The sequence below is a fragment of the Phyllostomus discolor genome, chromosome 11 (assembly GCF_004126475.2).
Source record: "Phyllostomus discolor isolate MPI-MPIP mPhyDis1 chromosome 11, mPhyDis1.pri.v3, whole genome shotgun sequence".
Classification (NCBI taxonomy): domain Eukaryota; kingdom Metazoa; phylum Chordata; class Mammalia; order Chiroptera; family Phyllostomidae; genus Phyllostomus; species Phyllostomus discolor.
The window spans coordinates 71839887-71856878 of NC_040913.2; the positions used below are offsets into that span (position 1 = coordinate 71839887).

At 36.7% G+C, this 16992-nt stretch overlaps 1 protein-coding gene across 1 annotated transcript in view; it reads right to left on the reverse strand.

Moving 5' to 3' along the window:
- LOC114508400 (disintegrin and metalloproteinase domain-containing protein 5-like) overlaps positions 1-16992 on the reverse strand; it is a 67761-nt gene that overhangs the window by 36780 nt on the left and 13989 nt on the right. Inside the window, exon 6 of the mRNA XM_036011102.1 lies at positions 15144-15330. Coding sequence (XP_035866995.1) covers positions 15144-15330 — 187 coding nt within the window. The remainder of the gene's footprint in view (positions 1-15143; positions 15331-16992) is intronic.

Genomic DNA, 16992 nt, shown 5'->3' on the forward strand with positions numbered 1-16992 from the left:
ACACAGAAACAAACACAAAGAGGTGGCCAAAATGGGAAGACAAAGAAACAGGGCCCAAATGAAAGAATAAAAGAATACTCCAAAAGAAGAACTAGGTGAAAGGGAGGCAAATAATTTATCAAATATAGAGTTTAGAATAATGATTATAAGAATACTCAACAGCATGAAAAAATATACAAAAACAAATTGTAAAAAAGGACCAGTCATAAATAAAGAATGCATTCTCTGAAATAAATAATACATTGGAAGGAATGAACAGTAGGTTAGATGAAGCAGAGGATCAAATCAGTGATTTGAAAGATAAGGTAGGAAAAAAGCACCCAAGAAGAGCAGCAAAAAGGAAAAACAATTAAAAAGAATGAGGAGAGCTTAAGAAACTTTTGGGACAACATGAAGCATAACAGCATCTGTATCATTGGAATGAATACCAGAAGAGGAAGAAAGTGAAAAATGGATCAAGAACCTATTTTAAGGAATAATGACTGCAAAGTTTTCCAGTCTGATGAAAAAATGACACACAAGTCCAGGAAGTGCAGAGAGTCCCAAATAAGATGGACCCCAAGAGGCCTATACCAAGACACATCATAATTCAAATGACAAGGCTAAAAACAAGGGAAGAACCCTAAAAGCTACAAGAGAAAAGCAGGTTGTTACCTACAAGGGAGCTCTAATTAGACTGTCATCTGATTTCTCAACAAAACATTTCAAGCCAGAAGGGATTGGCATGAAATATTGCAAGCGATGAAAAGCAAGGCCCTGCAACCAAGGTTATTTTACCCAGCAAGGCTATCATTTAAAATTGAAGGAGAAACAAAGAGTTTCCCAGACAAGAAAAAGCTAGAAGAGTTTGTTAACACCAAACCAGTACTACAACAAGTGTTAAAGGGCTTGCTTTAAGAAGAAGAAAAAGGAAAAGAAAAGAGGAAAATGGTTTAAAAATAAAACGGCAATAAATAGGTATCTATCAATAATCTCTTTAAGTGTAAGTGGTTTAAATGCTTCAACCAAAGATACAAGGTTGCTAAATAGCTAAGAAAACAAGGCCCACATACATGCAGCCTCCAAAAGACTTGCCTCAGATCAAAAGACACAAAGACTAAAAGTAAAGAAGTGGAGAAAGGTATTTCATCCAAATGGAAAGGAAGAAAAAGCTGGGGTATAGCAACATTTATATCCAAAAAAGTACACTTTAAAACCAATGCAATAGCAAGAGACAAAGAAGGACACTACATAATGATAAAGGGAACAATCCAACAACAGGATATAGCCCTAGTAAACATTTACACACCCAACGTAGCAGCACCTATACTGGTGAAGCAAATCTTAAGGGACATAAACTGAGAGATCAACAGAATATAGTCATAGCGGGGGAAGTCACACTCCATTGACTTCAATAGATAGGTCTTCCAAACAGAAAATCAACAAGGAAACATCAGCCTTAAATGACATCCTAGAGCAAATGGGTTTAATTGATATCTTCAGAGCATCTCACCCCAAAACAGTAGAATATACATACTTTTCAAGTGCATGTGAAATGTTTTCTAGGAGAGACCACATGTTAAGACACAAAACAAGTCTCAATAAATGTAAGAACACTGAAATCATATAAAGCATTTTCTCTGACCACAATGCTAGGAAACTGGAAATCAATCACAAGAACACTGAAAAATACACAAAGACGTAGAGGCTAATAATATGTTATTAAACAATGAATGGGTCAACCATGAGATCAAGGAAGAAATCAAAAGATACCCTGAGACAAATGAAAATAAGAATACAACATCCAAAATCTGTGGGGCACAGAGAAAGTAACCCTAAGAGAGAAATTCATAGTATCACAACATATCTCAAAAAATTTTAAAAAGCTCAAATAAACAATCTAACTTTACACTTAAAGGAACATGAAAAAGAACAACAAACAAAGCCTAAAGTGAGTAGAAGGAAGAAATAATAAGGATCAAAGAGAAAATAAATGAAATAGAGTCTTAAAAATGATAACAAAAGATAAATGAATCCAGGAGCTGGTTCTTTGCAAAGATAAACAAGATTCACAACCCTTTAACCAGACTCATCAAGAAAAAAAGAGAGAGGACTCAAATAAATAAAATCAGAAATGAAAGAAAAGAAATAACAACTGACACCAAAGAAATACAAAGAATTGTAGGAAAATACTATGAACAACTATATGCCAACAAACTGGACAACCTGGAAGAAATTGATAAATTCCTAGAAACACACAATCTCCCAAAACTAAATCAGAAGGAATCTGAGAATCTGAATAGACAGATTATACCTAGTGAAATTGAAACAGTAATCAAAAAACTCCCAAAAAACAAAAGCCCTGGACCAGCTGGCTTCACAGGTGAATTTTACCAAGCATTCCAGGAGAAATAACACCTATCCTTCTCAAGCTATTTCAAAAAATGCAAGAGGGAAGGCTCCTAAACTCATTTTATGAGGCCCGAATTATCCTAATTCCAAAATGAGATAAAAACATTACAAAAACAGAAAATTATGGGCCAATATCCCTGATGACCATAGATGCTAAAATCCTCAACAAAATAATAACAAACCAAATTCAGCAATACATAAAAAGATCATAAGCCATGATCAGGTGGGATTTATTCCAGGAATGCAAGGTTGGTACAACTTTTGCAAATCAATAAATGTGATTCACCACATAAACAAAATGAAGGATAAAAACTATGTGATCATATCACTAGATGCAGAAAAAGCATTTGATAAAATGTAGCAGCAATTTATGATAAAAACTGTCAGCAAAGTGGGATTAGAGGGAACATACCTACATGTAATAAAGGCCATGTATGACAATCACATCATACTCAACAGGCAAAAACTACAAGTGTTCCCCTTAAGATCAGAACAAGACAGGGATGTCTGCTCTCACCTCTTTTATTCAAAATAGTACTTGGAAGTCCTAGCCACAGCCGTCAGACAAGAAGAAATAAAAGGCATCCAAATTGGAAAGGAAGAAGTAAAACTATCTTTACTTGCAGATGGCATAATACTGTACATACAGAACCCCAAAGATTCCACCAAGAAACTACTAGAAGTGATAAATGAATTCAATAAAGTATCAGGGAGATATAAAGGGGCTAAATGGTAATGGAAAAATACAATTAAAAAAAAGTAAATAAAACTGAGCCATGGAGAGCAGAAAAAGAAATAGTGGTAACTAAAAAAACATTTTATATATTGATTCATATATTCAAACTTTAAATATTCTTTTGTTAGCTTTTTAAATAATATGCCTTTTAATCAGATATACGGTTATTCTTTGATTTTTTTTTTTTACAAAACACTTTGTGAGGGCAAACCTTCTTAAGAAAACTAGAGCCTGATCTCCCTTGCCCTACTATCTCTGGTACCCTCCTCTGTATGTTGGGGACTGGTGCTCCCTTTCTTTGTCCATTGGAAATTTTTGATATGAAGATGGCGGCTTTGTTAGAGGGTACATAATCCCCTTCGTCTATGCAGGGGAGAGAAACTCACGGATGGGTGGAGGAACAGAACAAGGGGCATAGGTTATCGCAACATTTATGAAAACAGGACATCAAAAATTATAGCAGACATTGAAAAACCAGAGAGTAAGGTGACTGCTTCAGGATAATAGGGAACCAGGGATCAGCTCGGGGACCAGGGAGGTTGCAGCCCCCAGGCCCGGTGCTCCCAGGTCTGCTTCAGGGCACCCCGGAGAGCGGAGTCACTGCTCCCTCCCCGACGACAGGGATTGGGCAACACCACAGGAGGCCTTGTTGCTTGAAGGCCCATAGAGGGGAGTTGGACTGGGAGACAGTCAAGCAGGGGCTGCAAGCACCCACGCATAGCCCTGGGAGGGGTGAGTGCCCCCAGCCTGCTCGACCAGGGGTGCCCTGGATGTGCGCCCGAGCTCCCAGCCTGGTGGGAGTGTGGTTCTGTAGAAGACCCAGACCTCACAGCCCTGAACAAGGAAAGGGTGTGGGTGTTCGCGGGTTTCTGGAGCCTGCAGTGGTGAACTCGGGGGAGCACGTGCCCCTTTGGGATTTCTGACTCTCTTGCTGTGAACCCAGAAGGGTCACGGTGCTTCAGGTGTTCCTGGAGCCCGAAATGGGGAAATTGGTGGAAGTGCGTGCCCCCTTGGAGATCCCTGGAGCTTGCACTGTGAACCCGCAAAAGACACAGGAGCTCTGCAGGGCCCCGGAGCCAGGGAGACCGTGGCAGTGAGCTCCAGAAAGCGTGCTTGGGAGCAGCCATACCCACATCCAGGGACCTGCAGGGGGACATCAGATGGGCTCTGGGGAGAGCGAGCTGCTGGCCCTGGGGACAGTGCCCAAGAGACTGACTGAGTTCTGACTGGGAAGAGTGAAAAGCATTCCAAATGCCCCTCAGCCTGCTAAAGCCAGCAAGACCAGAAAAACTAGTTTGGCCAGTTAGAAACCATCAAGAGGTGTGTTTTTTGTTGTTGTTCTTTTTGTTTTGTTTTGGTTTTGGTTTTCTTTTATTTTGGTTTTGGGTTTTTTTTTTTTTTTTTTTTTTTTTTTTTGGCTGTTGTTGTTTGATTGATTTTATCTTGTTTTTTAAGTGACTTTTTATTTTTTAATTCTTATTATTTTTATATCCCTCGATTCCTTATGTTTCTCTTCCTTTCATCCTAGTATTATTCCTTCCACTCCAAATTTATCCCTCCTACATTCCATCTTCTCCTTTTTTCCCCCCTTCTTTTTCAGCCTGCAAGTTACTGCTAATTTGTATGATCCTTTTCTCACTTTTATGACATTTTTTATTTTAATAGTATTTTGGTACTCTTTTTCTTTCTGTATAATCTTCTTTGCTTGGCTGGTTATACTGTCATTTGATAGGTTCCCCCTGTAATCCCAGTCATAGTGTGAAGGACATAATTTACTGTCCTTCATTTGTGTTCCATTAGTACACCTCTCAAGGTTCTATACTCCTTATTCTTATTATCTAGATCTCATAGATTCTGCCACAAGATTGTTGCTTTAATATTACTGTAAATAAGACCTAGTTCATTCAATTATAAATACTGCTCAACACCCCTCCCTGATCTCAGCTCACTTCGAAATTTCCTGAACTATATTATTGTGGGGATTGTCTCTATTCTTTGACACACTACTCCTATTTACTAATCTTTATTCCCACCCTACCTCAGAATCTGACTTCCCACAGCCTCACAGCTTTCTAGATCCAACTAACAATCCTTTCATCCCCCAATAAGAGTCTGATCTTCTTTACATTCTTTCTAAAACGTGTCTAGTGGGGTGGAAGATCATGGTTAACACTACATAGCCAAAGGATATCCCATCTCTTCTCTACTGGCTGCCACTGTAAATATCATAGAATACTGTTGTGCTGTCTTAAACCATTTTGCCTTACTCCTCCAACTGATCACAAAAATGAGTAGGGGGAAGCTGTGAACACAAGGATACATGAAGGAGACTGCACCACTGATCTCACAGATATTCTACCACAGAAGTTCACACCATGATCACAGGGAAACAGAACAGATCAATTTAAGAAACAGAGGCTAACAAGAAGAGCCTCACAAACAATGAAAAGACAAAGAAACAATCCCCAAATGAAGGGAAAGGAAAAAGCCTCAGAAAGAATGCTAAATGAAACAGAGACAACTCAACTATCAGATATTGAGTTCAAAACAACGATTATCAGGAAGCTCAATTAACTCACAATGAGCTACCAGAAACTACAAGGAACCTACAGTGAACTCACTGCAAACTATATCAGCATAAAAAAGGAACTAGAAACTATCAACAAGGGCCAAGAGGAAATGAAGAATACAATTTCTGAACTGAAGATCACAACAGAAGGAATGAAAAGCAGGATCAATAAAGCAGAAGACCGGATTAGCAAATTGGAGGACAAAGTAGAAAAAAACACCCAGAAAGAGCAAGAAAAGGAAAAGAGGCTCAGAAAGAATGAAAAGGGATTACGAGAAATGCAAGACAATATGAAACGTAATAATATCCGTATAATAGGGATACCAGGAGGAGAAGAAGAGGAGCAAGGGATAGAAAACCTGTTTGAAAAAGTAATGATGGAAAACTTCCCTAATATGTTGAGAGAAAAAGTCACACAAATCCAGGAAACACAGAGAGTCCCAATCAAGTGGAACCCAAAGAGGCCCACCTCAGGACACATCATAATTCAAGTGGCAAAATTTCAAGACAAAGAGAGAATATTAAAGGCAGCAAGGGAAAAATAGGAAATAACATACAAGGGAGCCACAGTAAGGCTAAGAGCTGACTTCTCAATGGAAACACTCCAAGCCAGAAGAGAATGGCAGGAAATATTCCAAGTAATGAGAACCAGAGGTCTGCAAACAAGGCTACTTTACCCAGCAAGGCTCTCAATCAAGATAGAAGGCCAAATAAGAAGCTTCCCAGACAAAAGAAGTCCAAAAGAATATACTTCCACCAAACCAGCTCTGCAAGAGATGCTAAAGGGACTGTTTTAAGGAAAGGAAAGAAAGAGAGAGAGAGAGGAACACATGTACATAAATGGCAATGAATAAGTACCTATCAATAATAAGCTTAAATGTAAATGGATTAAATGCTCCAATCAAAAGACAGAGAATACCTAAATGGATAAGAAAGCATGACCCACACATATGCTGCCTACAAGAGACCCACCTCAGGATGAAAGACCTGCACAGGCTGAAAGTAAAGGGCTGGAAACAAATTTTCCAAGCAAATAGGGGGAAAAAAAGGCAGGGTACCAATATTCATATCAGACAAAATGGACTTCCAAAAAAGGGCCATAAAGACAGACCCAGAAGGTCACTTCATAATACTCAAGGGAAGAATCCACCAGGAAGACATAAATATTGTAAATATATATGCACCCAAAATAGGAGCATCCAAATACATAAAGAAAATCTTAGAGGACTTCAAGAAAGATATTGACAGCAACACAACTATAGTGGGGGATTTTAACACCCCACTATCAAAAATGAACAGATCTTCCTAACAAAATATCAACAAAGATATTGTGCCATTGAACAATGCCCTAGATGAAATGGACTTAACTGATATATAGAGAGCCCTCCATCCCAAAGAAGCTAAATACACATTCTTCTCAAATGTACACGGAACATTTTCAAAGAGAGACCACATGATAGGACACAAAACAAGCCTCAACAATTTCAAAAAAATTTAAATCATACCAAGCATTTTCTTGGATCACAAGGGACTGAAGCTAGAAACCAACCCAAAGGGAAAAAACCAAAAACACTCAAAATCATGGAGATTAAACAGCATGCTATTAAACAATGAATGGGTCAAGAATGAAATTAGGGAAGAAATCAAAAGGTTTCTGGAAACAAATGAAAATGAACTTACAACAACCCAAAACTTATGGGACACAGTGAAGGCAGTCCTGAGAGGGAAGTTCATAGCAATACAGGCATACCTAAAAAAGATAGAAATTTTTCAAACAAACAACCCAACCCTACATCTACAAGAACTCAAGGAAAAACAACAAAGACAGCCCAGAGCAAGCAGAAGGAAGGAAATAACCAAGATCAGAGCCTAATTATATGACATAGAGACCAAAAGGACAATTCTAAGGATCAATGAATCCAAGAGCTGGTTCTTTGAAAAGATAAACAAAATCGACAAGCCTTTAAGCAGACTCATCAAGAAAAAAAAGAGAGAAGACCCAAATAAACACAATCAGAAATGAAAGAGGAGAGATTACAACAGATACCACAGGAATACAAAAGATTGTAAGAAATTACTACAAAGAACTGTATGCCAAGAAATTTGAAAACCTTAGGTGAAATGGACAAATTTCTAGAAAAAAAATATAATCTTCCAAAAGTCAAGGAAGAAGAAGCACGAAGCCTGAACAAACCAATAACAGCAAAAGAAATTGAAGCAATAATCAAAAAACTCCCAACACACAAAAGCCCTGGGCCAGATGGTTCACAGGAGAATTCTACAAAGCACTTAAGGAAGAGCTAACCTCTATTCTTTACAGACTATTCCAAAAAATCCAAAAAGAGGGAAGACTCCCAAACTCCTTTTATGAGGCCAACATCATCCTAATTCCAAAACCAGATAAAGACACAACAAAGAAAGAAAACTTCAAGCTAATATTGCAGATGAACATTGACACTAAAATCCTCAACAAAATACTGGCAAACCATATCCAACAATACATTAAAAAGATCATACACCATGACCAAGTGGGATTCATTCCAGGGATGCAAGGATGGTTCAATATTCGCAAGTCAGTGAATGTAATACATCACATAAACAAAAGCAAAGACAAAAACCACATGATCATATTAATAGATGCAGAAAAAGCACTTGATAAGGTACAGAACCCATTTATGATAAAAACACTCAGCAAAGTGGGAATAGAGGGAGCAATCCTCAACATAATAAAGGCCATAGATGAGAGACCTACAGCCAACATCAGACTCAATGGACAAAAATTTAAATCTTTTCCACTAAGATCAGGAACAAGACAAGAATGTCCACTTTCACTTCTATTCAATATAGTACTGGAAGTTTTAGCCACAATGATCACACAAGAAAAAGAAATAAAAGGCATCCAAATCGGAAAGAAGGAAACAAAACTGTCACTGTTTGCAGATGACATGATAATGTACACAGAAAATCCTATAGACTCCAACAAAAAACTGCTTGACCTAATAAATGAATTTAGCAAAACAGTGGATACAAAGTCAATATCCAGAAATCAAAGACATTTCTGTACACCAACAATGAAACAGCAGAAGCGGAGATCAAAGAAAAAATCCCATTTGAAATAGCAAAAAGAAAAATAAAATACCTAGGAATAAACCTAACCAAAGAGGTAAAAGACCTGTATTCAGAAAACTACACAACACTGAGGAGAGAAATCAAGGAAGACATAAACAAATGGAAACATATACCGTGTTCATGAATTGGAAGAATTAATACCATCAAAATGTCCATACTACCCAAAGCAGTTTACACATTCAATGCAATACCCATTAAAGTACCAATGGCTTATTTCAGAGACATAGAACAAACACTTCAACAATTTATATGGAACCATAAATGACCCCAAATAGCTGCTGCAATTTTGAGAAAGAAGAGTAAAGTAGGAGGAATCACAATACCTGACACTAAACTATACTACAAGGCCACTGTAATCAAAACACCCTGGTATTGGCATAAAAACAGGCACATGGACCAATGGAACAGAACAGAGAGCCCAGAAATAAGCCCAAGTCTCTATGGTCAACTAATATTTGACAAAGGAAGCAGCAACATAAAATGGAGTAAAAATAGCCTCTTCAGCAAATGGTGTTGGGTGAACTGGACAGCTACATGCAAAAAAAATGAAATTAGAGCACCAACTTACACCTTAAACAAAAATAAATTCAAGGTGGATAAAGGACTTAAATATAAGCTGTGACACCATTAAAATCCTAGAGGAGAATGTAGGTAGGAAAATCTCAGAGATTTCACGCAGAAACTTTTTTCCTGACATGTCTCCTAGAGCAAGGGACATAAAGGAAAGAGTAAACAAATGGGACCTCATCAAAATAAAAAGCTTCTGCACAGCTAGAGAAAACAGTATAAAAATAAAAAGAGAACCAACTATGTGGGAAAACATATTTGCCAATGACACCTCAGACAAGGGTTTGATCTCCAAAATATATAAAGAACTTACATGACTCCACTCTAAGAAGACAAGCAACCCAATTAAAAAATGGGCAAAGGACTTCAGCAGACACTTCTCCAAAGAGGACATACAGAGGATCCAAAGACACATGAAACGATGTTCAATATTGCTAGTTATCAGATGCAAATTAAAACCACAATGAGATACCACTTCACACCGGTCAGAATGGCCATCAGAAACAAAGCAACAAACAAGTGTTGAAGAGGTTGTAGAGAAAAGGGGACCCTAGTGCAATGCTGGTGGGACTGCAGACTGGTACAACCACTATGGAAAGCAGTATGGAACTTCCTCAGAAAACTAAAAATGGGTCTGCCTTTTGACCCAGCAATTCCACTGCTGGGACTATATCCTAAGAACACTAAAACACCAATACAAAAGAACCTTTGCACCCCGATGTTCATAGCAGCACAATTTACAATAGCTACGTGCTGGAAGCAACCTAGATGCCCATCAGTAAATGAATGGATCAAAAAACTATGGTACATCTACACAATGGAATTCTATGCAGCAGAAAGAAAGGAGTTCCTACCCTTTGCAACAGCTTGAATGGAGCTGGAAAGCATTATGCTAAGCGAAATACGCCAGGCAGTGAAAGACAAATACCATATGATCTCACCTTTAACAGGAACCTAATCAACAAAACAAAGAAACAAGCAAAATATAACCAAAGACGCTGAAATGGAGGACAGACTGACAGTGACCAGAGGGGAGAGAAGAGGGAATTTCAGGGGAGAATGCGAAGGGTTTACAGGAACAAATTTAAAGGACACATGAACAAAAACTAAGGAGAGGGTGGTAATGGGAGGGAAGCGGGGAGGGCTGGGTGGGTGGGCTGGAATGGGAGTAAAAGGAAGAAAACTGTACTTGAACAATGATTAAAATTTCTTAAAAAGTGGGAAAAAAGAAAAATAGAACTTTCTATTTCAAAATTGTTCCTTTTACCCTACCTTCTTCCAGAAACATGAGAATACTTTTCCCAGTATTCTCATGAGAACCAGTTTGAGCTCCTAGAAATAAAACTCACAAAAGTGTGGGGGAGCCTTCCTATGAATGAATCCCCCTAGAATTGTTAACTATCAGAGTTGTCCTCATTGAGCCTCCAGCAATTCATCAATTACAGTTCAGGTTTTCCTATTCAGGCACTGATTCCCAAAAAGGTTTCAGCTTGTGGGCTGCTACTCCAGTAAGCTGTGATTCTCTGGTATTTGCCTATCAGTCCTTGCCTAAGGGAGGGGGGCCATGATTTGCTCTAATACCTCATTTCTTTGATGGATCTATGAAGTGTTGTTGCTTTCTCAATTTGTTAAGCTTTTGTTGTAAAGACTTCGTGGTGACTTCTTAACTACTCACATGTCAGACCAGAAACCACAATACTTAAGTATCCTTTTGTATTTTTAAATTGGTTTTGTAATATTTTTATATATTCATATATATCTGAATATACATGAATTGTAAATATTGTCTCCCATTCTGAAGCCTTGCTATTTATTTTTCTTAACAGAGTCTGAGAGAAAAGATTTCTAAATTTGATGAAGTACAATTTATCATTTTTTTAAACCTCATTCTTATTTGCCATGTCTAAGAAATTTTTGCCTAATACAGGGCCAAAAAGATTGTCTCCTACATTTTATTCTAAAAGCTTTAGAATTTTAACTGTTATATTTAGGTCTTTGATCCACTTCAAGTTAATTTTTGTGTATGTAGAGAGTTAAGGTTTATTTTATTTACATGGATATCCAATCCAGTTCATACAACTTTGTCAAAGATTCTCTTCACCCATTGAATTGCCTTGACAGATTGGCAAAAAATCAGTTGACTGTATATACATTATTTTATATATGGATCCTCTACACCATCCCAGTAAGGTATAGAGATTCATGCTCTGGCCAATACCACATCATTTTGATTATTGTAGCTTTATAAAAAGTTTTCAAATTTAAAGAAAATTAATCTGTGTTCCGCCCATTTTTTAAAAAAAAAGACTTTGTCTTTTGCATTTCCATATAAATTATAGTATAGATTATCAACTTCTACAAAAAGATGGGTGAGTTTGGGTTGGGATTGTGTTGAATAAATATATAATTTATACAGAGCTGACATCTTACTAATATTGTGTCTTTCACTCTATGAAAGTATTTCTTCACTCATTACAATCTTCTTTCATTTGCTGAGCTATGTCAGTTTTTATGGTCTTGCACATATTTGCTAAGTGTATGAATATATTTCACATTTTTGAAACGATGTTTATGGAATTGTACTTTTATTTTATTTTCCATGTTTTATTGCTTACATTAGAAATCCAATTGATTTTTGTATACTGCCTGTGTATCTAGTGACTTCAATTCACTAATTAGTTTTAGTAGCTTCTTCAGGGGAGATTGCTTAGGATTCTGTAGTCCTGTGGCTGAGTTGAATTTGATTAAAGATAGTTTTATATCTTCTTTTCCAATCATCATGTGCTTCTTCATATTGCCTTACTACAATGGCTGTAGCATCTACTGCAATGTTAAATGGAAGAGATGAGAGTAACATCTTTCCTTGCTCCAGGTATAGGAGGAAAATTTTTGAGTCTTTCACCAGTAATTATGATGATAGTTGTAGATTTTTCAGAGGTGTACTTTACTACAGTTAGGAGGTTCCCTTCTATTCTTAAAGTACTGATATAAATGAATTGGTGCTAAATTTTCTAAAAATTTTTTCATACATTCTGTTATGTTTAATAACAATGAATTTCTTTTTATAAGTGTAAAAATGTGTTTATTCACAATTCTTGAGAAGTTTCATATCTTAAAACAACTCTGTATTCCTGGGATAAGCCCCACTTAATCAAGACATTAAACTATTTATATACTGTTCATGGGGGATATTAATGGGATTTTCATTTCTTTTCACTTTTCATCTGGTTTTGACTTCAGGCCAAGACTCATTTTATGAAATGAGTTGCAAAATGCCTCCCCCACCCACCCCCTCTTCATTCCAGTACTCTTTTGGCTTTGTCCACGAGTCCTTTACACACATTCCTTGATGACCCTTCTCCTTTCTCTCATTATCCCCTTCCTCCCTCCACTCTGTTTACTGTCAGGGTGTTCGTTATTTCAATGTCTCCAGTTATATTTTGGTTGATTGTTTTGTTGATTAGGTTCCACTTAAAGGTGATCATATGATATTTGTCTTTCACTGCCTGGATTATTTCACTTAACGTAATGCTCTCCAGTTCCATCCATGCCGTCACAAAGGGTAGGACTTCCTTCTTTCTTTCTGATGCATGGTATTCCATTGTAAATGTACCACAGTTTGTTTTTAATACTTTTATTGATTATACTATTACCATTTTCCCAATTTTATCCTTCTATCTACCCTCAGTCCTGCTCCCCAACCCTCCAGCATTCTGCCCCCCTTACTTCATGTCCATGAGTTATACATACAAGTTCTTTGAGTCCTCTGTTTCCCATACTATTTTTTATCTCTCCCCATCTACCTTATGCCTACTAACCATGCTTCTTCTTCCCTGTACCTTCCCCCCTATTCCTTCCTTCCCTCTCCCCAATGAAATCCCTCCATGTGATGCCCATTTCTCTGATTCTGTTCCTGTTCTAGTTGTTTGCTTAGTTTTTATTGTCATTGTTTTTCTTTTCTTTTAGGCTCAATTGTTGATAGTTGTGAGTTTGTTGTCATTTTACTGTTCATATTTCTTATCTTCTTGTTCTTAGATAAGTCCCTTTAACATTTCATATAATAATGGCTTGGTGATGATGAACTCCTTCAACTTGACCTTATCTGGGAAGCACTCTATCAGCCCTTCCATTCTAAATGATAGCTTTGCTGGATAGAGTAATCTTGGATGTAAGTACTTGTCTTTCAGGACTTGGAATACCTCTTTATAGCCCCTTCTTGCCTGTTAGGTCTCTTCTGAGAAATCAGCTGATAGCCTTATGGGCACCCCTTTGTAGGTAACTCTTTCCTTCACTCTTGCTGCTTTTAAGGTTCTCTCTTTGTCTTTAATCTTGGGTAACTTAATGATGATGTGCCTTGGTGTGTTCCTCTTTGGGTCCAACTTCTTTGGGACTCTTGGGGCTTCCTGGACTTCCTGGAACTCTATTTCCTTCACTAGAGTGGGGAAGTTTTTCTTCATTATTTGCTCAAATAAGTTTTCAATTTCTTGCTGTTGTTCTTCTCCCCCTGGCACCCCTATGATTCAGATATTGGAACATTTAAGGTTGTCCCAGAAGTTTGTAAGAATCTCTTCACTTTTTCAAATTCTTGTTTCTTCATTTTGTTCTGAATGGATGTTTATTTTTTCCTTTTGTTCTAAATCACTGCTTTGGGTCCTGGTTTCCTTCTTGTAATTGCTGGTTCCCTGAACATTCTACTTTATTTCACTTTGGGTATCCTTCATTTGTTTTTTCATTTTTCGACCAAGCTCAATCAGATCCGTGAGCATTTTGATTACCGGGGCTTTAAATTCTCCATCAGATAGGTTGGCAATCTCCTCCTTCCTTAGTTCTCTTTCTGAGGCTTCACTATGTTCTCTCATTTGGGCCATATTTCTTTGTCTTGGCCTGTACCACAGTTTTTTGATCCAGTCATTTACTCATGGGCACTTAGGTTGCTTCCAGCACTTGGCTATTGTAAATTGTGCTGCTATGAACATTGGAGTGCATAGGTTCTTTTGAATTGGTTTTTCAAGATTCTTAGGGAATAATCCCAGCAATGGAATTGCCGGGTCAAATGGCAGTTCCATTTTTAATTTTTTGAGGAAATTCTAAACTGTTTTCCATGGTAGCTGCACCAGTCTGCATTCCCAGGAACAGTGCACTAGGGTTCCCTTTCCTCCACAACCCCGCCAGCACTTATTGTTTGTTAACTTGTTTATGATGGCTGGTATTTCAACATGTCTGCTTCACTTTGTTGTTAATACCTCCTCTATCATCTTTCATCTTTGTATTAGTTTAATCTTTATTACACATTTTTATATTTTCTACAAGTAACAAATTTCATTTTAAAATGCTTCAGTGGACATAACCTGTCAATACAAATCTTTTTCTCATTATATTGTCAAACAAGGTCTATTCCACTGCCAATAGTCCATATACTTCAGATGTCCTTATCTGTTTTTGTCACTGCTTATTGTTAAATATATTTCTTCAACTCCTTCAATACTCTTTGTGGTCACTAATTCTAAGTTTGAAGCTGATGCATACACTAAAAAATGCCAAAAGACAATATCTGAAGATAAGTATTATCTTCAGAACCTTTGCTCTCCATTTCCAAAAATAGCCGAAAATTACAAGACTTAAAGGCTGCCATCTTCTACAAAATTGGTCTTTTTTTAATTTATTTTTCTAAACAACAAGGTCTTTCTCTTTTTCCCCACATATTATACACATATATGGAAAATAAAAACTTTCTGACAATTTTCTACTCACACGTGGTGTGCCACAATCACATTCTTCACCCGTTTCCAGCTTCCCGTTGCCACACACACTACTTGATTGTTTGTAAACTGGAGGAACAGGACGGATGTTATGAAGACAATCAAAGCCAGAATTTGAAGCGAAGTATTTAAACTCATCCAAGCTACAGGTGCTAAAATCCTTTACACCCCGAAAGCGCCTAAATTATTAAAAACATGGGCATGATAAAAATTATTGCTATATTATCTCCACATTTACCCTAATGTTTGGCATTTTCAGGAGAGATTTAAAGAGAATTATTCTTCACAGAAAACAGAAGGCACATTTAAAAAATATTCATTGCATTGCTAATATGTTTAACACACTTTTTAAATTTCAGCAGAAAACTAATGGAAATTTAAAAAACAGGAACTGTGTTATTCTTTGTTACTTTCCTAGTGTCAATAACTAAATTAAAAAATTTTGGCTTCAGTATTTAATGTACTCTTAATCTATTTAATATTATTTTTATATTTTCTGTAAATGCCAGAATGAACACACTTAATGGTATATTTATTAACAGCATTTATTATTACTATTTTAATAGCAACTTTAATAGCATATTTTAGAGCTTTTCTGCTTCTCATAATTAAACATTTCTCAAATAAAAATGGTTGTTTAAGCTCTTTGGGAGGGGCAGTAGGAGGACCTGTCCTGACAGAATAAAAGCTGTTAGCACTTTTGTAACACCTTGGCATCCAACTAAAACACTAGAAATAAGATGATTTAAGAGACAAAAGATTGTGCCCTAGACCAGGGGTTGAGGATCTTTTTTCTGTAAAGGGCTAAGTAGTAAATAGCATCAGCTTATGTACTATATACACTGTTAGAACTAAGAAATCAGCTACAGTAGTACTAAAGAAGCTATAAACAATATATAAACCAATAAGCCTCTTACTACTTCAGTAAGATTTTATTTAGAAATCATTCAGCCAGCCAAATTTGGTCCCTGGATTATGTTGGCTGGCTGCTGCCCTATACTACAATCTATTCTATATCAATTCTCACAGTCTAATTCAAGTTCTGACAGGATCCCCAGAAGAGACCAAGTTGGAAAAACCTTGAGTTTTCCTATATCCATATTAACAAAGCATAAAAGCAAGCAAATAAAATTCAAAATGAGTAGCCAGTAATTGAATTGCCTGGTGGAAAAAAAAAAGAATCAATGTGTTTCAGAGGAAGGTAGGAGAATCCAAGTTTTCTATTGTAAAACAATATCGAATGTGATGATGATGATGACAATGGACATAAAATAAATAAGAAAATGTAATCCATAGCCAATATAAAAGCCATCAATAGAAATCAACACTGAGCTCAAGTATTAGATATGGCATGCAAATACTTAAAAGAAACTGATATTATATATTCAAATAATTAAAGAAAGCTGTTTAGTTAATTCAGAGAAATTACAGTCATATAAGTAAACACTCAAAGTATAGTACATATTCAATTTACATAAAATTGTAGAGTAACATAAACTGATTGTAGTCATAGAAATCAGATTAGTGGATGACTGGGGTAAGGGTGGTAGGTAGAAGGAATGTCAAGGGTCACAAAAGACCTTTCTGTGGAGACAAACACTGCACAACCTGATGACACTGTGGTTCCAAGATTTATATATATTTGTCAAAAGTCATAAACTTATCCACTTAAAGTGTGTCAATTTTATTATGGACAAGTTATACATCAATAAAGTTGGTTGTTTAGAAAGTATAAACACTCAAAAATATGCAGAGAATATTTTTCTGAGAAACTGTCATAAAGAAGAAGAAATAAATTTATCTACTTTTGTTTTTTAAAAAAAATAAAGCCCTGGCTGGTG